The sequence below is a fragment of the Ostrea edulis genome, chromosome 1 (assembly GCF_947568905.1).
Source record: "Ostrea edulis chromosome 1, xbOstEdul1.1, whole genome shotgun sequence".
In the NCBI taxonomy this organism is placed as follows: domain Eukaryota; kingdom Metazoa; phylum Mollusca; class Bivalvia; order Ostreida; family Ostreidae; genus Ostrea; species Ostrea edulis.
In genome coordinates, this window is record NC_079164.1 from 29,196,411 (window position 1) to 29,223,214 (window position 26,804).

The 26,804-nt window shown below is 34.2% G+C and overlaps 1 protein-coding gene across 3 annotated transcripts in view; it reads left to right on the forward strand.

The window, feature by feature from the left end:
- The first annotated feature begins 1,212 nt into the window (after positions 1 to 1,212).
- The window catches only part of LOC125663922 (uncharacterized), a 38,905-nt gene continuing 13,313 nt past the window's right edge, over positions 1,213 to 26,804 (forward strand). The window contains exons 1-11 of one of the 3 annotated variants that reach the window (XM_048896362.2): positions 1,213 to 1,370; positions 3,900 to 4,154; positions 8,126 to 8,182; positions 8,282 to 8,364; positions 11,595 to 11,746; positions 14,153 to 14,275; positions 16,101 to 16,260; positions 20,195 to 20,548; positions 20,860 to 20,966; positions 22,664 to 22,782; positions 25,035 to 25,108. In XM_048896362.2, the coding sequence (XP_048752319.2) occupies positions 3,927 to 4,154; positions 8,126 to 8,182; positions 8,282 to 8,364; positions 11,595 to 11,746; positions 14,153 to 14,275; positions 16,101 to 16,260; positions 20,195 to 20,548; positions 20,860 to 20,966; positions 22,664 to 22,782; positions 25,035 to 25,108 (1,457 nt within the window). In that variant the 5' untranslated portion in view covers positions 1,213 to 1,370; positions 3,900 to 3,926. Of the gene's footprint in view, positions 1,501 to 3,899; positions 4,155 to 8,125; positions 8,183 to 8,281; positions 8,365 to 11,594; positions 11,747 to 14,152; positions 14,276 to 16,100; positions 16,261 to 20,194; positions 20,549 to 20,859; positions 20,967 to 22,663; positions 22,783 to 25,034; positions 25,109 to 26,804 lie in introns of all 3 variants that reach the window. The other 2 variants (XM_056162978.1, XM_056163032.1) reach the window with 2 other exon arrangements.

Genomic DNA, 26,804 nt, shown 5'->3' on the forward strand with positions numbered 1-26,804 from the left:
TTTAATCGTTTATTACATTTTTTCTAAACAAGATACCACGATTTACCTTAAATTTGAAAATTACTTTAAATTCCGCCACTGATCTCACGGTGGGTATCAGGGACTAACTTTTTAGACAAGGCAGTCTTCTTGTGTATTCGAAATACACATACACCGTGCTATACCGTGTCCACGGACCATTTTACACCGTGTGTTGGGGAATACTCGTGGTCTCGATCTACTGTAGATTTTATTATCAACATTATGGTATTCACCCGTAAAATTACTAACTGAACCTAACATACACTAACTACGCAAATAACATATCAGTTTACAGTGTACAGTACCTGGCCATGAGTCATAATTGTTTATTTTTTCACTAAATATATTTCATTGAAAAAATACCTTTTTGAATAAGCTTAGCGTTAAATTACATAGCTAATTTTTATAGATATACTAACAAAAAATACACAATTGTTTGTAGTTTCTTCACATGATTTCAAAGTGATTTTTAATATCTATAGGTTTTGCGGTGAAATCACATGTCAAATGCTAATTGAAATTTTACGGCACAAATTTGTTAAGAAATCATTATATTTCGAGGTTAAAAAGTTTGCCTTGATGATTTCAAAAACTATTCTCAATTCTCATGGTATCACAATTTGCTTAGCATCATGGAAAAGAAAATTTGAACAATTTTGCATATATTTCATAATCTTTTCTAACAATTATTTCCTCATAATACAAAAATTTCTCTTCATTAAAGTCTCAAAAGCTTAAACTCGAACAGCTTCCATTCAATAAACAACAATAGCATAAATTCGATACACATCTATATTAACAAAAACAACATCATATTGTCGGTATTTTGTCGCTTACGAAACTTGGGCCAAAACGACTAGGAATCGAAGTCCGAAACGACAAGAGGCCGATAAAACTTGAGGTCGAACGAACCTAGGGCCGAACTGTAAAAAGGCCGAAACAACTTGCATCGATATGAATAAAGCAATTATTATTTCATTTGGACAAAAAAAAGCCCCCCCCCCCCCCCCCCCCCTAACGACTCACCTCACTACTTCTAGGCTGTCTTCCTGGAATTACGGAGGGGGTGGACTTGAGCAACCCCCAGATCCATCTTCGGAAATAAAAAGAAAATGGCTAAAAAGGCAAACTTATGCCGTTGTGATGGGGGTAATTATGTTCAAATCCGGAATCAGTGGGACCAGCGGTAATGGTTTATAATTAGCGAACGTAATCTACTTCCGCGGATCAGCTGGTGCCGGCTGGCTTTCAATCAATGGAAAAGTACCGTTTGTTGCGTGAGATGACTCTGTTTGATGATGGCATCGGGTGTCATTGAGTTTGATAAAGCGTCGGAGTTCCTGGAACAGGTATGGAGCATTCACTTCTTGTACATGTAAATCCCTTTCTTTCGGACTTGCGTCTCCGGACATGTCGTAATTCAGGACATTTAAAAATGTGGAATGTGGATGTTAAAGCTGATGGATTAAATTTAAATAAGTAAGCAAATTTACAAACATCAGAAACTTCTATGTGAGAAGAAAAAATCTCTTGCTTTGGCCTTCAATTCGACATTTAGATATATCAACGACATTTTATCTATTAACAATAATAACTCATTCATATGTCGATTCGATGTATACCTGCAAGCTTGAAATTAAGACCCCACAGAGTCGTCCACTTCTGCTTAGATATTTTATTGAAAGTAGATATTAACGACAACTTTGTGATAAATGGGAGGATTTCAGCTTCTCCATCGTCAACGTCCCATATTTATGTAGCAATATTCCATTATCACCTGCATATGGAGTTTATATCTCTCAACTGATTCGATACACGAGAGGTTGTTCTGTGTATGATAAATTTTTTAAATCGAGGCAAACTACTGACAAACAAGTTGATGGTACGGGGGTTTCAACAGTCTCGTTTAAAGTCAGCATTCTGCAAATTCTATGGTAGTTATAATGATCTAGTTTGTAAATACAACCTATCATAGGGTCACATGCTGTCTGACGTGTTTCATACCATTTGTTAGACCATTCGTGGCACAGTGTGCCACATATTTTGACATATCAACATATTTTGAGTACGGATAAATCCATTTACTTGATCAAGATATAGGGCTCACGGTGGGTGTGACCAGTCTACAGGGGATGCTTTCTCCTCCTAGGCACCTGATCCCACCTCTGGTGCGTCCGGGGGTCTGTGTTTGCCCAACTATCTATTTTGTATTGCTTATAGGAGTTATGAGATTGATCGCTATTTGTTATCGTCACCTTTCATACAAGACATGGTACAATTGACATGTTCATCAAGGAGTGATTATATATGATTATGAAAATATGATTTACATGCTTTTACGGATTTTATGTAACATCTCAGAACAACGTGAACTAGGGTAGACGAGATTCAAAATAGATAAATACTTGTCCATGTGATTGTATTTGAATCGATGCCATTTGGACCAAATTTATAAAGTTGGATAGGTATGGTTTGATTTTTCATAAGTTTGCTATATTTTCCTTTGATATGTCTTACAGCATGACCATGTTTGAGGGCTAAGCAAAATTTATTGGTATTGGTATTTATATTTATAACCAGGCCATCCTTAAAAAAATGTTTGTTTGGAATTGCCGCCTGGCTGCCTGGAGGGAGGAGGGGAATTTATTATTTTTTTTTATATTAAAGTTTAATTCAAAATTAATGATAAAAATCACAATATAAAACAGTGAACATATTTATTATTTGAATATTTTTTTCTTTTAATTCGGAAACAATGAAGCCGAAAAAAAGATGAAAAAAAAAAAGACTGTTCAAAATACTCAAAATTCTGAGTTCCTATCAATAATTTCATCAGTCTATTTTAGAGTATTTCTTTAGCCCTTTGACAAGACAATCAGCACGGTATGGGACATCTCTACAGAATTTCTGTAATAAATTATGGTCCTTTGAAATCGGCATCATCTGATGCACAGTATAAGCAAAAATCTTTTCCTATGCCCTTAGCTGCGTCAGCATAGTATGCAAACCCAATATGCGTTGTGCAATTCAACTTCAAACGCTTAAACTTAGATCCATGTAACTTTGGCCGATATTGACGATGCCATCTGACATGTCAGAGTTTTTTTTACTTTGCTCTCAATCTCTGTGAGGATCTCTTTCCATTGGTAAGTAATTTGAAGACTAAAATTGTAAATTATATTGCCGATTTTCTCCTCATATATGTGTATAGAAACACACACACAGGGATGTTTGGTTCATTAGCAAGATGCTTTACACTTTGTGCTGACAATTTGGCGGCTACTGCTAGTCCACGACGATCATTAAAATGCTTTATTACAGATATAGTAATAAAAAAGTATTTTACTGATCCGACTTATCAAATGAATGAGGATGTCAAACCCGATGTTTAAAGATGAATAATTTAATTCTTATTGTATCCTTGTCTCTGATTTGTCAAATTCCAATTGAGGAACGCAGGTTATTTTTGTATAACCTGGTTTGGTATGGGGACACACCCCCTTGACAACCAGAAGCCACTTGTGGATTATAAAGCGTAAACTGACCCAAACCAGGTTATACTCGTATAACTTGCCCCAGAATTAATTTAAAAGTCATTCTTTAAGTAATTTGTCGATCGAACAAATTTATAAACATTTTTTACCAATGGAACAAAAAAATTTATAAATAATTTTGCCAATATAATTTTTCCAGCGGCAATAATTCTAATGAGGCGGGCGGCAATTCCAAACAAACTATAATTTTATTTTAGCCCCACAAGGGATCGGTTTGTCAGATTTGAAGTTATGTATTAATTGTTCCTAGCATGGTATACTGATCTTTTTATTCAATGGGTAACTGTTTTTCAACATTGGGGTATTTTGCTTTGTAATCTGTAGGGATATACATGACAAATTTAAATTGCCATGACTAAAGAATCAAGTGTCAAGCAATCGGAGGCTGTGGTAGACATGGAGAAGGCTACAGAAGAAGGAAAGCTGGACAGTAATGACGTGGGAATCTCTGATGACCAAGAGCAAAGCCCAGGAAGAAAGTCGTCCATATGGCAGACTGTTAAATCAAAAATGAAAATAACACCAAAAGATGCGACACCAGTAGACTGGAAAATAATTGGATTAGTCTTTTTATCATTGGTAAGTAAAGGTTAACGGTTAAAGTAATTGTCAAATGGTACTTGTCAAGTAAATGTCAAATGGTAAATAGAGGTTGATGTGTAAAATAATTGCCAAAAGGTAATTAGAGGTTAACTTGTAAAGTAATTGTCAAATGGTAAATAGAGGTTAACTTGTAAAGTAATTGTCAAAATTTAATTAGAGGTTAACTTGTAAAGTAATTGTCAAAAGGTAATTAGAACTGTTAACTTGTAAAGTAATTGTCAAATGGTAAATAGAGGTTAACTAGTAAAGTAATTGTCAAAAGGTAATTAGAGGTTAACTAGTAAAGTAATTGCCAAAAGGTAATTAGAGGTTAACTTGTAAAGTAATTGTCAAAAGGTAATTAGAGGTTAACTTGTAAAGTAAATGTCAAATGGTAATAAAAGTTAACTTGTAAAGTAATTGTCAAATGGTAAATAGAGGTTGATGTGTAAAATAATTGCCAAAAGGTAAATGAGAGGTTATCTTGGATTTTGTAATTGTCAAATGGTAAAAAGAGGTTAACTAGTAAAGTAATTGTCAAAATAAAACTTAACTTGTAAGGTAATTGTCAAAAGGTAATAAAAGTTAACTTGTATAGTAATTGTCAAATGGTAAGTAACTGTCAGTGGTAATTAGAGGTTATTATATATTTTTTTGGTCAAATGGTAATTAGAGGTCAACAGTGTTTGAAATTAACCATAGACCGAGTCTATGTCAAATGGCACTGGCCTGGATTTCTCAAAAAGAACTTAAGTCGAAACTTGGACTTAAGTCTGAGATTTTACTCAAATTTTGACTGCTCAAATAGAAGAAAATTCAAACTTAAGTTTGAGATTTTTTCGAGAAATTCAAGCCTGGTTGTAATTCAAATAGACAAAAATTGACTATGCCGATTTTCTAGGTTTAAGATATTAAGAAAAAATAGATATGTCAGACTCTAAAGTACAATAGTCATTCCAAAGTGCGATGGTTTGTTAACGTTACGGACGCCAATGTGCCATGGTCACGCCAAAGGCCGATGGTGTGGAGTTCAGTAACGTTTGTGACGTACATCATTGTGACGTCATTCTTAACGTTTTTCAAAATAAAACAGAAGAATTGCGATGCTTCGTCAGTTTGCCCCAACGAAGGTTCTTTATACTGCAGTGCTGACACCAATTTCTTCGGGATATATTGGAAGGAAGCACGAGTGATTAAGATTGACATGGATGACAGCAATGGTAAGATTTACACTGTTAAGGATAGTGAGAACGGAAAAGTACATTTGTTGTCGAACTACCTACTTCACCAAAACATTCTTTAATTCATGATCATTCATTACTTTGACGTACACGTAATAAATTCCTAGGGGTACGCTATAATGCAAAACATTTAATACGATGTGTCGATGTCACGTTGGAAAATTGTGTTTATTAACACAACAACTGGTAATGAAATAAGTTCTCATTCTTATTTTTGTGCATGGATTTTGCACTGATATTTTGGTGAAACAACGCATGATTGGTTTAGTCTGTACCAGTCTGTACCAAAACACTGTGTCCTTTACAAACCATCGGACGTCGGCGTGTCACTCCATCGCACTTTGGAGCATCAGTGTGTGCCGTCGGACTTTGTTGTGTCACACCATTGCACTTTGGCGCATGAGTGTGGACCATCGCACTTTGGTATGTCACACCATCGGGGTTTGGTGCAGACCATCGCACTTTGGAGTCCCATCGCACTTTGGAGTCCTACAAATATAAACAGCGAAAAAAATGTAAATTGAAAAAAAAGAATGCCAGCAAATGAATAAAAAGAAAATTATGATAAAGTTTTGTAGAATTGTGGTGTAAAAATTGCAGAATGCTCAAAGAAACCAATGCTCCATTAAGCGCTATCGTGACTATGACTGTTTAAAAAATGTCAATTCAATTATAACTAGCATTTAGTCAGTTTAGGTTTTGATTGCAAGTATTCTCACCTATGATGATCAACTGTAATTCTTTCTTGTAATATATAATAAATGATATTTCCATTTAAAAAGTTCAGTTGAACCATCTTCTGTAAGCACAAACAAGTAGTCTTTGTTTTAAAAACAAAAGGATAATTTTTTAAATCGTATGGGAAGTTGAAGTATGCGGAAGGCACTTGGTCGGGATTGCAGGATTGTCAGAAGTGAAAGCTCAAGTGAGTTTTTCTGATCACCTATTGTCCATCTGTCTGTCTGTTTTGTCCATCCATCTATCTGTAAACTTTTCACATTTTCGACTTCTTCTCCAGAACCACTGGGCCAATTTCAGTCAAACTCAACGAAAAGTATCCTTGGGTGAAGGGGATGTATCTTTTACAAATCCCTTTTCTGGTGGGAGATAATAGCGAAATAGCAAAAATACACTGACAAATTTTTGAAAATCTTATTCTCCAGAACCAGAGGGCCAATTTCAATCAAACTTTGCACAAAGCATTCCTAGGTGAAGGGGATTCATGTTTGTTTAAATGAAGGGCCATGCTTCTTACAAAGGGGGCGAAAATGCAAACATATGGTGGGGTCATTTAAAAATCTTCTCAAGAACCACTGGACCAGAAAGGGGCAATGAAATTTTTACAAAAGATTCTTGACATAGTGCAAATTCAAATTTGATAAAATCGTGGCCCCTGGAGGTAGGATGGGGCCACAATAAGGGATCAAAGTTTTACTTGAGAATAAATAGGGAAAAGCTTTAAAAATCTTCTTCTCAAGAACCACTTTGCCAGAAAAGTTGAAATTTTCATGAAATCTTCCTGGTATAATGGAGATTCAAGTTTGTTAAAATCATGGCCCCTGGGGATAGGGTGAGGCCATAATAGAGGATCAAAGCTTTATATGCTGATATATATGTAGAAAATATTAGGAAATATTTTTAAAAATATCTCTTAAACTATTTAAGGTAGGGCTTTCGTAAATTTTTATAGATTCTTTATGGCAAGACCTTGTTATAGTTTGGCGTTGACTTGGACAGTGACAGGGCCAAGGTAGCGCAGGTGAAGGATGTGGGCCATATGGGCCTCTTACTTTTTTTATGCCCCACAACTGTAATTGGGGAGGGGGGTTATATTATTATTGTTCTATTTGTCTGAATCTTTAATTTTGCTCATAACTTTTAAGTGGTTATAGATAGGGCTCTGATACTTCACGTGCACATTTCTTATCTTACAACCAGACCTTTCTTCTGGTACCAAATTTTTTAACCTTGTAACCTTGAGTTTGACCAAAATTTCAAAACTTAAACCTTACTTATAAGTTTTGGATGTTGAGGGATAGGCCCTCATATTTTATCTGTGCATTTTTTGTGTCCATCGTGGACTCTCTTCTATATAAGAGTCTAAAATAACAAAGGATTACATAACAAAACTGTTTTGATTAAAGTAAGGCTTTCATATTTTGTATATGGATTTCTTTTGGCAAAACCTTTTATTTCATACCAGAATATTTGACCTTGTGACATTGACCTTATCCATAACAACAAGGTCATGTTGGTATTAAGGCATCCCCATGTTGTGTTAATTAAAATTCGGTAATGTCGTGACCCATTTGGGTTAGGTTTGGGCCACAATATCAGTATATTTTTTATTAAAGTAAAGATTGAAAAAAAATCTGAACAACAGCAGGACCAACTCGTGACTGGCGGGGTGATCGATGTGGCCCATGGCCCAAAGTTTAGGCAATGCACAAGTGTTATGATAAATAATTGTACTCTTGGCATGTGTACACAAATATCTATTGTGTCTCACAATGCTTGCAGGTGATAGTTCAATAAAAGGGAAACAGATAGACAACACTATGAAATTGTCTGGATTTGTCTGTAAAAGAGTTGTCCTTCTTTACGTTAGTTTGAATTTTTTTTTTATGAAAATTTAAGAATTGCCTGACATACACTGATGAAATATTATTGAAATGTAGTTGAAGTTATGTTAGACAAAAACAGAATGTCTGCTTTTTTTCTTTGTAGTTCACCAGTTCCTTCAGTCTGACATTTCTGTTTCCTTTCCTACCAGAGATGATTTTGGTAAGAGCTTGTGATTTTTTTTTTGCACTTTATACGTCAGTTTTGAATGCCTGGTACATAGTGTTACCTGATGTATGACCCGAGTGCTCTCTTTTCCAGTTCTTTGGTTACCAAGAGACAGAGAAAGGCTACTATGCAGGCCTCGTGGCGTCTATGGTGTTTGCTGGGAGAGCGACAGGAAGGTAGAGAACACCTGATTAAATCTGAATGTACTACATGTATCGATAAATGTTAGGGATGAGATCAATGAGTTCAATGTCTGACAAAAAATTGAATTCATATAGCTTTCACCAAGACCCTCCACCATCCCTTAAAACTAATATAATGAATTTTGAAACTAATCAATTAACAAGTAAAAGCATATGATTATAAATAATACTCTGTATACCTTTTCTATTGTTTATTAACAAATGAAAGTGTACATTAAAGCTATCAAATGTTCATTAAAATGTAATATTATTATGTAGTTTTTAATATTCGATTTTATTTTTTATTTTTCCACTAAAGTGTAATTAATGTCGGACGACAAAAACTTACGGGAGATTTTATCCCCCTCCCCCTAATATTTGATTTTAGATTTTTTGATCTTGCCCCTTAAAACAGTGTAATGCTCATAAGTGGAGAAAATAAAGGAAAGTTTTTATTAGTGCTTGTTTGCGAAAGAACGCGAAAGAACTACGCACTCTAACTCTGGATTCCCGCCTACATTTTCAACTTGTTTATTCTAAAAAGCTTTGCGATTTTTCTAATGATATATTTTTTTTAAATGCAAAGTAAAATCCATTAGTAATTGATTATGAACTGTTATACCAGTGTTAATTAATTAATTACTCTTAATTTCAACACTTTTTGATTAGGCCTCTGGGTAGAAAAATATGTAGTACGTTATGTATCTTGAAACTGGGCTTTTAAACATCATATATTTTAAAATGCTCATTGATTTCAATTAATTACCATTTGATTTGTCAAATTATTTTATATTTTTGAGTACTGTAAAAAATGGTTAATTTTCATTTCTCACACGTTAAACTTATTTGCAGTTGATCACACACAAATGAACATTTTCACTGTGTTTTGGTCTGTAAAGATATGTCCCCCCCCCCCCTCCCCCCCCCAGTAAAACAGCAAAAGTTTTGGTATGAATTTGTGAAATGACAATTTATAAAACCTGCCAAAAGGAATTTGCGTTTTGAGGGGTGTGGGGTGGGGTGTGGTGGAGATGTTTTAAAAATATTTTCCATTTTTCATTGATTCATTTTATAGTGAAATGTGTGATTTAACCCAAATCATAGAGTTGTCTCTCTTTGTTTTGTCAAATAAATAAACTTTTATGAAAATTCATATAAATATTTCTATTGTCAAAAAAAAAAAAATCATTAAAAATTTACCAGAAGGTAGGCGGCAAAACAATACTATCATTTGTAGTTATTTATAGTTACTTTGGAATCGTTAGATCTTATAGGAGTTCAATTTTAGTGGATTTTGTGGGCAATCTTATCTTACAAATTTCAAACTACAATGGAAAACTGAATTGATACAATTTTTCAATGTACAGAAACCATATCCACAAAAATTACATCCCAATGAAACTGTTAAATCTCAACAATTAATTAACCCACAAAAATTACATCCCAACGAAACTGTTAAATCTCAACAACCCATGAAAATTACATACCAATGAAACTGTTAAATCTCAACAACCCACGATAATTACATCCCAATGAAACTGTTAAATCTCAACAATCCATGAAAATTATATCCCAACGAAACTGTTTAATTTCAACAACCCACGATAATTACATCCCAACGAAACTTATATCTCAACAACCCACAAAAATGATATCCCAACGAAACTGTAAAATCTCCACAACCCTCGAAAATTACATCCCAACGAAACTGTTAAATCTCAACAACCCACGAAAATTACATCCCATCAAAACTTAAATCTCAACAACCCACGAAAATTACATCCCAACGAAACTTAAATCTCAACAACCCACGAAAATTACATCCCAACGAAACTGTTAAATCTCAACAACCCACAAAAATTACATCTCAACAAAACTTAAATCTCCACAACCCACGAAAATTACATCCCAACGAAACTGTAAAGTCTCCACAACCCACGAAAATTACATCCCAACGAAACTGTTAAATCTCCACAACCCACAAAAATTACATCCCAATGAAACTGTAAAGTCTCCACTACCCACGAAAATTACATCCCAACGAAACTGTTAAATCTCAACAACCCACAAAAATTACATCCCCATGAAACTGTTAAATCTCAACAACCCATGAAAATTACATCCCAACGAAACTTAAATCTCAACAACCCACGAAAATTACATCCCAATGAAACTGTTAAATCTCAACAACCCACGAAAATTACATCCCAACGAAACTTAAATCTCAACAACCCACGAAAATTACATCCCAATGAAACTGTAAAGTCTCCACTACCCACGAAAATTACATCCCAACGAAACTGTTAAATCTCAACAACCCATGAAAAATTACATCCCATCAAAACTTAAATCTCAACAACCCAGGAAAATTACATCCCAACGAAACTTAAATCTCCACAACCCACGAAAATTACATCCCAACGAAACTGTTAAATCTCAACAACCCACGAAAATGACATCCCAACGAAACTGTTAAATCTCAACAACCCACGAAAAATTACATCCCATCAAAACTTAAATCTCCACAACCCACGAAAATTACATCCCAACGAAACTTAAATCTCAACAACCCACGAAAATTACATCCCAACGAAACTGTTAAATCTCAACAACCCACGAAAATTACATCCCAACGAAACTGTTAAATCTCAACAACCCACGAAAATTACATCTCAACGAAACTTAAATCTCAGCAACCCACGAAAATTACATCCCAACGAAACTGTTAAATCTCAACAACCCACGAAAAAAACATCCCAACAAAACTTAAATCTCAACAACCCACGAAAATTACATCCCAATGAAACTGTAAAGTCTCCACTACCCACGAAAATTACATCCCAACGAAACTGTTAAATCTCAACAACCCACGAAAATTACATCTCAACGAAACTGTTAAAATCTCAACAACCCACGAAAATTACATCCCCATGAAACTGTTAAATCTCAACAACCCACGAAAATTACATCCCAATGAAACTGTAAAGTCTCCACTACCCACGAAAATTACATCCCAATGAAACTGTTAAATCTCCACAACCCACAAAAATTACATCCCAATGAAACTGTAAAGTCTCCACTACCCACGAAAATTACATCCCAACGAAACTGTTAAATCTTGACAGTCTATGAAAAATGGCCCTTTCGAATTTGAATGATTCCACAGTAATGAAAAATTCTATATCTCTTAATTCTATGTTTTAGATCTTTGTAATCATTTTCAGCTTTTTCTGGGGTTGGCTGTCTGACAGAATGGGTCGCAAGCCAGTTATGCTGATGACCATTTTTGGAAATGGCTTTTTCTGCTTGTTATTCGGATTTACGATTAACTTACCAATGGCCCTAGTCACTCGATTTTTTGCTGGTTTGACAAATGGTAAGTGTTTTCTGTCATTTAAAGTGCCAGGAAAGCTACTGTAACAAAACTTAAGTTGAAAGGGTTTTGGAGCAGGTCATTTCTCTAGTAGAAGTAAGCCCTTCTTGGCGCAAACTTACACAGACAATGCATGCAGTAATGGTTACAGTGAAACAAGCCTTCATGCGACTACAATATTTGTAGAGGAGTGGCGTCAAACTGGGTAAATAGTGTTTACGTGTAAAACATTTAAATGTCATCTTCTTTAATGCTTTTGATACTAAATTCTAAGTAAATAGATACATGTATTTAGAAGGAACAGGTAGCGCAAAATTGTTAAATTCATGATCCCAGGGTAAGGGTTTTGGTTCCCGGGTGGGGCCAAAATTATCATTATAATGACTATTGTGTGTATCAATGTCATATACAGTTAATATTTCAACATGGTTAACAGTTTCCCATCCTATATCTGTTATTTCCTTACAGAAAATGTATTATCTAGAAAAATACATAATTACAGATAAAATTTATCAAGTCAGCTTCGAGCTGTTCAGTACTTTCAGTGCTTTGATTCATAATTTAAACTCATTTGCATTTGATCAAAGAGTGAACATTTTCGCCATGTTTTTGGTCTGTAACATATGTTTCCCCCATGAAATAACAAATTTTTATTTGGTATAAATTTGCTAAATGACAATTCATGATACAGTGTACCTGTAAAAAGGAATTTGTTTTTCACGGGGGAAAAGATGTTTCTAAAATATTTTCCGTTTTCCATTGATTTCTATATAATGAAATACATGATTTAAACCCAAGTTATAGTGTTAACGCTCTTTGTTTTCTCAAATAAAGCAGTTTTTATGAAAATTCATGTAAATATCTATATTGACATAAAAAATCATTTAAAAATGATAACTTTTAAAAATTGACCAGAATGTACATCTAGGCGGCGAAACAATTCTATCATTCACAGTTCTTTTCATTACTGGTAGCCACATACAGATATATACATGTAACGTTTTTTATAATTCAAATTACTGATAGTATAAAAGTTTTTTGATTGCATCACAACAATAACTTGTGATGTCATAATAGGTTCTGACCACGTAACTAGTGACAGGGTATAAATATTACCCTCTCTTCATGTGACTGACATAATCCAATCAATAGCCAGGATTTAATTTTTTTTAAAGTTATCAGAAGTGGGCTAATGTTAATTTTTAGGCTCCACTTGCACCAAAGCCTTCCGTGGGGATCGGGATTAGAATAGGTCCTCGATACCCCTTGCTTGTAATAAGAGGCGACTAAATGGAGCGGTCCTTTGGATGAGACCGTAAAACCAAGGTCCCATGTCACAGCAGGTGTGGCACGATAAAGATCCCTCCCTGCTCAAAGGCCGTAAGTGTCGAGCATAGACCTAAATTTTGCAGCCCTTCACTGGCCATTGTGACATCTCCACCTGAGTGAAAACTCGGGGGTGGGATGGTGGGGTGAAGGAACATTAAACAATATGCAATCTTTACCAGCCAAGCTTGCATAGATGATGCATTTAGGACTGTATATCATGTTTATATGTCATCGTGTTTATGTTCTTCAAATGTTCAATGCAATCTTCATGAATAATGATCATTTCAAGGACCTAACTTTAACAAACTTGCTTTGATAATTGTATGAATATATACATATATATTTTCTCTATGAGTGTCCTACATGCATCCAGGGATGTTGCTTGTGATAAACAACCATAAGCCTTGTAAGGGTGAAATTAGAATATAGAAATGTTTAAGTTTAAACTTGGTTAAATTCAACTGCAGATAAGTTCCCTAAAAATATATTTTATTACTTTGATAGGTAGTGTTGGTATTGCTAAGACTATCCTGTATTTTATTACTTTGATAGGTAGTGTTGGTATTGCTAAGACTATCCTGTATTTTATTACTTTGATAGGTAGTGTTGGTATTGCTAAGACTATCCTGTATTTTATTACTTTGATAGGTAGTGTTGGTATTGCTAAGACTATCCTGTATTTTATTACTTTGATAGGTAGTGTTGGTATTGCTAAGACTATCCTGTATTTTATTACTTTGATAGGTAGTGTTGGTATTGCTAAGACTATCCTGTATTTTATTACTTTGATAGGCAGTGTTGGTATTGCTAAGACTATCCTGTATTTTATTACTTTGATAGGCAGTGTTGGTATTGCTAAGACTATCCTGTATTTTATTACTTTGATAGGTAGTGTTGGTATTGCTAAGACTATCCTGTATTTTATTACTTTGATAGGTAGTGTTGGTATTGCTAAGACTATCCTGTATTTTATTACTTTGATAGGCAGTGTTGGTATTGCTAAGATTATCCTGTATTTTATTACTTTGATAGGTAGTGTTGGTATTGCTAAGACTATCCTGTATTTTATTACTTTGATAGGTAGTGTTGGTATTGCTAAGACTATCCTGTATGAGATTTCTGACGACACAAATCAAGCAATCGGAATGTCCATCCTGTCCATGTCTTGGGGGGCAGGAATCATACTTGGGCCAGCGGCAGGCGGTGAGTGTTTAATGTACATGTATATTGACATTAGGTATAAAAAAGTGCACCATTTCATTGCTGTTTTTCTTGCAAACAAATCTATTTGTGTAAGTGTACCACGCATGCATATTTTGTGCACCAGTATATATACAGAGTAGGGTAGAAACAGACATAGCATTTTATCTATATCTTATCAATTAAAAATCACTTATAGCTTAAGACAACCAATTTAGATATGTTGTAATTAGTGCCCCGCATGATATGTGGGAAGCCCTATAGTAATCACATTGTCTGTCCATCCGTCTGTCCGTCAACACTTTCTTTCTGACACGATAACTCAAACAGTTTTTATCGTACAGTTTTCAAATTTTGTACAGAAATAATTTACAATAAGAGGAAGACACCTATAGATTTTGGGGTCATGTCACTTTGTATGTCTGTATGTGTGTGTGTCATCATCTGTGTTATTATGAACACTTTCTTTGTGACATGATTACTCAAACAGCTTTCATTGTAGTTTTCAAATTTTGTACAGAAATACTTTACAATAAGAGGAAGACACCTATAGATTTTCGAGTCATGTCACTTTGTCTGTCTGTTTAAATGTCATCATCTTTCTTATAATGACCGTATCTATTTACCACTGTCTAAGGGAGATAATTCAATTTGAATTATGATATGCATTGTATTGATGTATAGAAAATTTACAAGAAATAACTCTACAACATTGTGTATGTGTATATATATATATTTTTAATGTGATATTAAAAATGCTTGATGTTACATGTATATTGAATTAACACGTCATTCCCAGTCAACAACTTTCGACCGGATCGGAATACGAAATAAAATTTCTTATACCCAGTTGCAAAGTGAAACTGCTTCAAGAAATTGAATTATGTAGTAATTCCATGTTACACCTTAGAGAACTGTTCCTTTTAATAAAGAAAGTCACAAAATAGGTACAAAATGAGTGTACCTTGTTCATTACTGTTACCGAGCTTTCGTCGGTGAAAATCTTGAAATGGCGTGTTTCACTGCGCTTGTTGACGGTAAGGTCCACATTTTCTACATGAGTATTTTAATATTTGCTTATGAATTTTTTTTAGTGCATACATGGTATGTCTTGGCTAGGAATAATGGAAACTTTCTCATCTATGTATGTAAAGACATATTCTATAAATTTCTATTTTTAAAAATGTAGAACACTTCAAATGACAATGTGTTTGAAAACGCAGAGCCCTGATGTCAGAATTTCCTTTTCCAAGACATCAATATGTCAAATTCATAATCCTTTTCGAATAGTATGTACCATATTTTGTACCAGTTATCCGTTTTGAATCCCCTATTACAATGGGATTTAGTTGCACTCTGTTGTGTTTGAGTGGATGAGTGTGTGTCAAACAGAAGTAATTTAATTTGCATCAATCTCTCATAAATATGCTTCATGATTCCTTTTTCACAAATTTGCATTCCAATGTATTTTTATATATTATTAATTCTAACATATATACCAGCCCCAAACATTGCTATATCAAATACAGATGTCACTTTCCTCTAATAACCCTCAGCGGGGCCCTTGCTGACCATGTCATGCAGTTTTCTAGTTGTGAATGTAATTCAATATATCCAATGAATTTGCAATATGTTTTAAAACTACAGGGAATGAAAATCACTTCGCTATAAGCATGAATTCATTCTAAGCAGGTTTGCTGTAACCATGTTTTACTGTACAGTAGTTTCAATTTAGATATAATGAATAACAAACCCTTGTACATTTGCCATGGAAACTGTAGAATTCACAAGATTTATGGTCAGTGTCCGTTTTTTTTGTGATTTGTAGGTCTATTAGCCTCACCAGCCAAGAGATACCCCTCGGTGTTTTCTGAGGACGGGGCATTTGGTCGGTTTCCCTACCTCCTGCCCAGTCTTATTGTGTTGTGTACCTGTATAGTAGTCTTTGTCATTGATGTTATGTTTCTACCAGAGACACGGAAAAAAAGGTGAGGAACTTTAAGAGTGCATTTTAAATTCTCATACCCCTTTTATATCTTATTTAATTCATATTTCTTGTTAAATAAGAAACTTAGAAATCACCCAGAAACTTGTTAGAAGGAAAATGATTTGAAATGCAAATGTTTGTCTAGCTGGGTAGCTCAGTCAGGAAATGCAAATGTTTGATTGCCTAGCTGGGTAGCTCAGTCAGGAAATGCAAATGTTTGATAGCCTAGCTGGGTAGCTCAGTCAGTTAACCTGTTGACTGTTGTTCTGTAGTTCATAAGTTTGAATCCAGCAGGGGTTTTAATTCCCCCCCCCCCTCCCCCGAATTACTTTCTACTTAAGCTGCATTTTTAGATGGGGTCATGTGACCCCGTCTATTAGTTTACTGTCAGTTGAGGTCTCAAAACGGAAGCCGTGCAGAGAACACATGAATTGAATCTACGTGGAAGAAAAGAGTGCATAAATTTCACCGATCATTTTGTACACAGATTTGAAAAATATATGATCAATATTTTAAAAAACCACAATCTTTTTATTTTTCATTGATTTATTAGAATTATCTTTCAAACAGAAACGATTGTTGTTTCCATGATCAAATATTCTTACTTTGTTTACATCCGGCCTTTTTCATGGAAGAAACCGAAAATATGCGAATGTATCCGGAGTTTGTCGTGTTATTTATTCTATGCAGGCAAAAAATAGTTTTAATGCAAGCCAACAATATTACCCCCTGACAACTGTACAGGCGAGTTTTTTTGGACGTTTTTATTATTTATTTTGAGGTCAAAAGGTCAAAGTTTCTTTTTCACTATATACTGTAGATTTGAGCTTGCCTCTAACTTTTATACATGTACTTGCTGGTGCATGTTTATCAGACTTTAAATCCTGATGACATTCAAGATTCATGTTGCTTTTGAAATCCAAAGGTCAAGGTCATTATCATACTAAATACCTATTGCGGCTATTCAAAGCTTCATACTTATAAACTATATAAAATATGTGCATGTTTTTACTTCGTGAATGCAAGCGTGCATAATTTTCCAAACTGCAACTCGGCCATACGCATCTTTGATGCTTAATATTTTGAAATAGTATAATTCACAGCTCTTTATATTATATCATTTTAAAACAAGATGTGTTTGTGAAACACAAATGCCCCCAATAATGGCCAATTCCGAAGATGGCCAAGGTCACAAGGGCAAATATCTTGGTACCAGTAGAAAGATCTTGTCAAAAGACATGCTCATGTACAATATGAAAGCTCTAATATTTACCATTTAGAAGTTATGACCAATGTAAAAAAAAAAATTAAAGTAGGTCAAATGTCAAGGTCAAAAGGTTCAATCCCAACGGAAAGATCTTGTCACAAGGAATACTCATGTGAAATATCAAAGCTCTATCTCTTACTGTTCAAAAGTTATTAGCAAGGTTAAAGTTTTCAAAAAGTAGGTCAAACTCCAAGGTCAAGGTCACGGGGTCAAAAATGTTGGTACCCATGGAAAGGTCTTGTCACAAGGAATACTCATGTGAAATATCAAAGCTCTATCACTTACTGTTCAAAAGTTATTAGCAAGGTTAAAGTTTCAGACAGAATTACAGAATTACAAAATGACAGACAGGACAAAAACAATATGCCCCCCCGATCTTCGATCTCAGGGGCATAAAAAGATGTCTGGTTTGTGGACTTGTACATTTATGATTGACTATCACATGTATATATCTTTCATTGCATAGGAAACTTCTAGTCCTAATGTGTGTCAAAAAATTTGAAATTATGTAAATAATTTGTTAAAATGTTTACAATTCACATGAACATAGTTACAGTTCTAGTAGTTTAGAAACTATTTCTATGCCCCCGAGATCGAAGATCAGGGGGCATATTGTTTTTGTCCTGTCTGTCATTCTGTAATTCTGTCTGAAACTTTAACCTTGCTAATAACTTTTGAATAGTAACTGATAGAGCTTTGATATTTCACATGAGTATTCCTTATGACAAGACCTTTCCATGGGTATCAAAACATGTTTTACCCTGTGACCTCCACCTTGGAGTTTGACCTAATTTTTAAAAACTTTAACCTTGCCAATAACTTTTGAACAGTAAGAGCTAGAGCTTTGATATTTCATTTGAGTATTTCTTGTGACAAGACCTTTTTGTGGGTACCAACATTTCTGACCCTGTGACCTTGACCTTGGAAATTGACCTACTTTTTAAAAACGTTAACCTTGCCAATAATTTTTGAACAGTAAGTGATAGAGCTTTGATATTTCACATGAGTATTCCTTGTGACAAGACCTTTCTGTTTGTACTAAACCTTTTGACCTTGACATTTGACCTACTTTTAAAAAGATTGACATTGGTCTTAACTTCTAAATGGTAAATATTAGAGCTTTCATATTGCACCTGAGCATTTCATGTGACAAGATCTTTCTACTGGTACCAAGATATTTGTCTTTGTGACTTTGGCCATCTTTGGAATTGGCCATTATCGGGGGCATTTTGTGTTTCACAAACACATCTTGTTTTATACAACTTTGGAGTGTTTACATGCCATCTCATTATAACCTTTTCTGTGATACTGAAAATAACAATGGAAACCCAGCATTGCAATTTATTTAACCCTGATCAGGCATCAGTCTGTATTAATAACTCAAAATCTCATATTGCAACAGTATTATACATGTATTCTTTACACAATCATAGTTCACTGTTCTATATCAATGTTATTACTATTCAACAGTAATGCTTTTACAATTGTTAATTGTCCAGATACTGATATATGCATAATATTCTAAAATGCCTGAATTTGTAGCACTTCATGTTATATTGTTTCACTTGAGAAGACAGTTGTCTGGCTTGTGGACTTATTTATTTATGTTGGACTGTAACATGTAAATATTTTTCATTGCATAGGAAACTTCTAGCCCAAATGTGTGTTAAAAAATTACTATGTTACCAATTTTGTTACAATGTTTACAATATACATGTTCTTGTTACAGTTTTAGTAGTTTAGAAAATTTCCTTTACTAAAGAAAGAATTGGAGTATTTACATATCCCCATGATTTTAAGCTTTCATGTGTTATTGACAGGTTGTATTGTGCAATTCCAAAGTATGTCATCAATTTTATCTTTAACATTTGGTTTCATTATGTTGGTCCATAAAAAAATAAGCTATTAAACATATACTGTCATATGTCAACCTATCGTATGTTATCTTTCTGTTCTGTTGACATATTAAACTTTGTTCCATACCTTTATCTATATTTCTTTTCATTTACTTTATTATAGCATTCATGCTTTTTCAAAAGAGTTCAGCACCTGATTTAGCTATGAATAGCTGAAGAGCTAAGTGCACAAGTTAAAATGGTGGCCCTCACTATAAGATACAAACCAAACATATTGAGGTTTAATAAGGAAGGAACTATCTCAGCAAAATGATAACCAAGAATATTAAGTTCTGGATCATATTGATTAAACAAAACTGGCCACAAGACTAGGAGGTCACAATACAAGCATTCTTTTAGATATTCGTTTTGGTCTCAAAACCTTAAAAAAGGAACAGACTTCAAGAAAATTTCGATTTTGAACACTTCTTTTCTTGTATCAAAAACATGAATAGGAAGTTGTACGTAAATCTGCAATTCAAGACATATGTCTGATTAAAGTATTTGTCTGGAGAGTTTTCATATGAATTGTCATATTAGCATAACTGCACCATTTCTGAAAGTAATGCATTGAATAACTTGACCCCGTCTTTCAGGACTTTGATTTGACTTAGTAGAGTAAATCTGAAAGTTTCTAATTTCAAAATATTTATTGTACATATCCTCCACTTTCCATCCTTATATCAAATTTCTCTGGTGTTATTCCTCCTTAAGGGAAAATATTTTGAAATACACAAGATTAAGATTTTTTATGGTAAAACTTCTAATTGCAGACAAACGACATTGAATGTAGAAGTTGAGGAGGAAAATGAAGAATTGCAGAAGCTGTCCCCTAACACAAAAGAGAACCAGACAAGCAAGGTAGACAGGAAGATTACAATGTCAATGGAGGATCTCCACTGTCACACAGAAAGGGCGGTGTACGAAGTCAAACTTCACCAGTCCTGTCATAATCTCTACACGTCACGTGACTCACACATAGCAGAGGTCAGGCAAAGGTCAATATCTGAAAATGGAGAACTACTGAAGAAAGAGGCCATTGCAGAGGAAGATGGGGAAGTGGAAGAAAAAACATCAAAGAGCATTTTAGATAAAATCAGGAGTACAACTTTAATTAAGATATTCAGGTATAAAACTATTGTAAGGAGTGTTTTAAAAGATAAGGTTGTATCTTTGAATATGTTTCATATCAGTGTTACTTGTGTATACTAACCATTGATTACAGTAAAACATGTTTATAGCAAAGTGCTGGGGACAAACAATTTTTATTTGTTATAAATGTAATTCGTTTTATCAAACAAGTTCAATATGTTTAAATAATGTGATTTAAAAGCACAGGGAACGAAAATTGCTTTGCTTTAAGTGTGAATTCATGATAAAGCCTATCATTTGCTGTAACTGTTTTACTATATACATCAGTATTCTTTTCCGCTTTCAGCATGCCTGAGTGTAGAGAAGCTATATTCTTATACACAATCTTTTCCTTCTCTGCCATTGGTTATGAAGAAATTTTCACAGTATGGGCATCAACCAAAACATTTTACGGTATTATTTCTCTTTCATTAGTGTTTCTTCATTTGAAATACAGTCAAACCTCATTATCTTGGAACTTGATGGGGACAACTAAAACATTGAGATATCCAAGAGTTTTAGATATTGAGGTTAAAATCCATAAAGAAAATGTAGTTTGGACTTCTAACTCACTTTGACATATCCATGGTATTTGAGATATCGATGTTTGAGATACTGAAGCTTAACTGTACACTATTTATTGAATTGTTAAACTTTTTTTTAAAAATTCAACTATTGCCCAAGGATAGGCATTCGGTGGCCGAGTGGTTAGGCCGTCAGACTCTCAACCGAAAGGTCGTGGGTTCGAGTCCTAGCCGCGGCAGGTCTGACGTTGTGTCCTTGGGAAAGGCACTTTACATGAATTTCCTCACTCCACCCAAGTGTAAAAGGGGTACCTGGTTATAGACAGTGAAAGATATTGTTAGAATGTTAGTGCTCTAGCGCTTGTAATGGCAGCTTGCACTGTATGCTTCCTAGGAGAGCAGCATACGCTGGATAAGGCGCTATATAAAACCAATCATTATTATTATTATTATTATTCATGTTTTAAGGAATGTAAGTTTTAAGACATTTGTTTGTAAGCAATGAAAGGCATATCCTTAAAGAATCAGAGTACCAACCAAGGGGCAGAGTACCAGACAAGGGGTACTTGCTGGTCAACACCTTCCCATATGGGAAAAGAGAACCAATTCATTTCCCATAGACCTCAATACTAATCTTTGGCCCTCTCACTAATTAACTATATTAATTTTAAACAAATGACCGCAAACATTTCAAAGTTCATTCCAAGTGTTGATAAAAAACGACAAAAATTATATAGGGTCCCGTACCTATTATAGGCCATATTTGTACTTTTTTACAACATATAGCAATCTGCAGTAAATTACACCCTTCATTTTAAGCACACCCCTACCATAGTAATTTCTTCAGTCAGTTCTCGATTTTGTGCGATAATTTTTCATTCTTACGATCTCTATAATATTTCTTTCAATTCCAAATAATTTAACTCTTGATAATTCCAATGTTATTTATTACAATTGTTTTGATTGGACAAAAATAAAGCTGAACAAGAGTTTACACATCAATAAATCTGAAAACGCGATGTATTCATACACGCTTGAAAACAAATAACATAGTGTGGGGAAACTATTCAAATTTTTGCAATTGTTAATAAAGTGAATGAATTGGAATTATAAGAATCAAACATTCTTTTTGAAAAATTTATCAATGTGTAAACTCCAGACATTTTACTCACAAACTTAACATAAAAGTGCTTTGCACTTTTATTCAGTTTGTGAGTAAAATGTCCGGAGTTTACACATCGATAAATTTTTCAAAAAGAATGTTTAATCCTATAATATTAGCCAATTATGCAACACCTAGACATTTATATCTCCGCTCAATCTTGGGTAAACTGCGTCCGGGTTACGCATGCGGGGGTTTGGTACTCTTATTCCATATGTTTGTCGTGCTGCCAGTCTTGCCGAAGAGCTCAAAATATCTCTGACAATAGAGTTTTAAATCAATATTCATAAAATATGTGGGTTATTGGTATTCATATTTTAGGTGGAGGATCCTGGGTTTGGGGGGAATGTAGACAGTGATTATATAATTCCATTACTTCACAAATATCAAGCAGTCAGTAAATAATACACTTGTCTTTTTACTAGATGGCCTTGGGTTTGATGCAGATGAGATTGGCATGGTCTTGGGTATAGCATCAGTTCCTATGCTGGTCCTTAATTTGTTCATCTACCCATGGCTGAACAGACTGATAGGAACCAAAATGGTAAGTGCATGTAAACAGAAAATAACAGTGTTATCAGCCATCCCTTGTTACAGAGTAAGCTTTTGCAGATTGCTTATGAAGTGTTATTGTATCTTAACAAGGAGATATAAGTGGACATTCGTGCAAAGTATTGTCTCCATTGCATTGTCTTATCCCCTCGCAATTCATGTGTGGTTGAGTGTGTGTGTGTAACACTGAGCCTGTAGACACTCCACAGGCCATGTTATTTGCTCCTCTGATTTGATACTTCACATGTAGCTTTGTTATCAAGAGAGAAAGAATCCTATTGATTTTTGGGTCAAAGGTCAAGGTCACTATGGGACTTCATAGGAAAAAACTTGTAGACACACTACAAGCCACATTTTTCTGCTCCATTGATTGCATACTTCATATGTAGCCTTGTTATCAAAAGAGAAAGAAGCCTATTGATTTTAGGGTCAAAAGTCAAAGGTCAAGATGGGACTTCATAGAAAAAGCTTGTAGACAATCATTATAGGGGATATATCCCACATTGCAGAACTCTAATTTGTGATACGGTATCTCTAAATCACATTCAATAAGTGACTATTGGATTATGTGACTCAGTGAATAATTTTTATTTAAGAGACTTGGTTTATATTTTGAATTGGCAGAGTTAAACACATCTATGTATCTATTTTGAGGTTACTGGGATAAAGGTCAAAATCATAATGAGAAAATAACTTTGGGATGGTATGACAGGGTAACTGGAGAATTGCTCAATCTGCACTGAAAATAAATGTTGTATCCATGAAATAACATATAATCCTTACCTCATAACTATAAAGTTCATTTACTAAGTGATAGTAATTGCATCGTGATTTTTCATTCTCTGTGTTGTCAATCATTAAGTCCAATTACTTATAATTACTAATGATGTGTACTAGTAAATATGATACTTTTCTGAAAAACTACTCACAGCAAATGGATGCATTGTGAGTTTCCATAGCACATATGCATCTTCCCTTTCTGATGATGGTTTTATTTGAATCAAGGTTCCATCCACACATCCCAATGTGTTTGGCATATTAAAAACGTTCGAAATTCCTTGCTTCACAACAAGCTGTTCGGCAGGAGTCATGGGGAACTTGATAAAGTCTCTGGCCCTACTTGCTAAGATGGAGAGGAGTAATTTCTAAATTAGGAAATTGCACAAATATAAGTTTTTTATTTTCTCTATGCAGTCTACTCCACTTATATTGAAGTCTCCTATATTGAATTATCTATTATACTGAAGTCAAATGAATACCCCGTAACATTATTTATGTTGTTCAGCACTGGTTGAATTGAAGTTTGGATATAATGAACAATTCAGTTTGGTCCCCTGAATTTCATTATATATTCAGAGTAGACTGTATTTCAGAATTTGTAAACCCCCTCTTCTCTTTACAGACGTTCGTTGTCTGTGGCTTTGTTAATGGAGTGTTGATGACCCTCTTCTCTTTACGGACGTTCGTTGTCTGTGGCTCTGTAACCCCCCCCCCTCTTCTCTTTACAGATGTTTGTTGTCTATGGCTTTGTTAATGGCGTGTTGATGATCCTCTTCTCTTTACAGACGTTTATGGCACACCAAATTCTCAAAAATGAGCTAAACTTAGTTTCACAGTTGATAAACTAGGTTTATCGACTGTAAACTATAGTTTACGGACCGTAAACTATAGTTAACGACGTTAATCTATATTTCACATCTGTAAACCATAGCTAACAGATAATCTATGTTTCACAAGCGTAAACTTTAATTAACAATGAAAACAATCATTAGCGATTGCAAAACATAGTTTATCTGATAAATACGGTTTCATGATTGTAAACTACGGTTTACAAGTCTAAACTATTATTAAGTTTATCTGATAAATATAGTATCACAATTTGTCAAACTAGGATTAACAATAAAATTGTGAACTATAGTTAACGAATGTAAATTATAGTTTACAAATGTGAATCTGTATTTATCAGCAAAATCTATTGTTAACGTTTATTTAAAGACAGATAAACTTGGATTAGCATTTGTAAACTATAGTTTACAACCGTTAAATATAGTTTTACGGATGAAAACTATAGTTAACGAATCGTTAATTATAGTTTACAGTTCGTAAGCTATAGTTTACAGTCAATAAACCTAGTTTATCAACTGTGAAACTATGTTTTTAGCTAATTTTTGTGAATTTGGCGTGCCATAGACATTCGTTGTCTGTGGCTCTGTAACACCCCCCCCCCCCCTCCTCTCTTTACAGACGTTCGTTGTCTGTGGTTTTGTTAATGGAGCATTGATGACAGCAACAGCTACGTTACATCTTCTGGACTCAAGGTTTGTGAAACTTTTTTTTTTTTTTTTATAAAATGCTAAGTTTCATGACTGCGTTAAGACTGAACAAAATAGATATACTATGTTTTACATCATGGTCAAGTACATTTTCCAACATGAGAGGGCATGAAAAAATAAAAAAGGCACAAAATTGATAGAGAATAGCTTTGTTAATGCTATATTTACATTTCCAATGTTTTAGCCTCTGACATTTTTACAAATTGTAATGATAGCCATTTCCTCATGATTGCACTGCAGTTGTGAACATTATGTGTATGAACCTTGATAAATATAGTATGTCTGTTTTAACGGCTGAGAATTCTGACAGAAATGAAAGTAAAATGTAAATATAAAAATAAATTTCATTTTTTAAAATACATGAGGGTATGATGAACTGCAATGCTTAATGCTAACACACTTTTCATGAAGCCCTAATGCAACATGAAAAATGCAGGCATGAAGCATCACAGTTCGTACCCTCATGTATTTTCAAAAATGAAATTTATTTCTTAAAAAATTAAATTTTCCAATGGAGTCAAAGATATATTTACCTGTAGTTGGTACATTTGCTGGTAGGGCACAAATATCAACTTTCTATTTTTTTTTTAAAAAAGAAACTTGAAAAATAATCAATTTTGGTCTCAAAATTTAGTATTTTTTGGCTTTTTATTCTGCCAACTTTCTAAATCCCAAATGCACACAGTTTGTGTAAAGCATACAAATGAGTATGAATGCCTTAATGATTGATCAGTAGTTAATCAAGAAAAAAAAGTGTTTTTAGGATAAAAACAATTTCTTAAAGGCAACTGAAAAATCAACATTTTATTTCAGATAATTTTATGCAATTATTTAAAAGACGTATAGAATATACATATATATATATGTACATATATATATAAGACCAAGATGTCACTGGTATCACCAAATTGACACATTTTGATAGTGATTATGAAGTTGTAAATTATTTGAATTTCCTGCATTTTTCAAGGGTAAACTAAAACTTCAGGATTCCTGACCAAAATTAGACTGAATTCTGAAATGACCATTTCAAAATGTGTAATCTCAAAGGTGACGTAAGATTAACAACAAAGTGGTCGCAGTTCAGGCGGACTATAAGACTTGTCAGCTCTGAATAACTCCTATGATGGAAAGCAAAAATTTAACAAAATTTCCTAACACCAATTTAGCAAACCATCTCCCAGTCCTACTGGAGGAAAATTACATCCCATAACTGAAACTGGAATACCTCTAAAGGATTCTGATTGATTCTGAAGAGTTTCAGCAGAAAATTCTAGAGTAATTTTGAAGTCTGAATTCCGTCAAAAAAAATCTAACTACAAGTCCCAAATACTTCCGTAAAAACTAAGGTAATGATAGCAGAATGGCACATTGCTAAATACCATTTTCGACGATTCCTAAGATAAAACAATAAACTGTAATGGATCAAACTTTTTAGACCGGAAATTCCTCATAAATTCGTCAAACTAATCCAAATGTTCCAGAGCCAGTGAGAATTAACCCAAACTCAGCTAAGAATTAAATTAAGACTGATTACTCGAGCCAAAATACGAAAATTACCCAGCCCATTAACACCCCTAAGCCTCTAGCCTCAAAGCACGCCTCCTCATAGCAAGTCCTAAGCAGCACAGAGCGAGCGTCTCGCGATCCCCGGTTTAAGACGTAAAGGTTATAGAGCGTA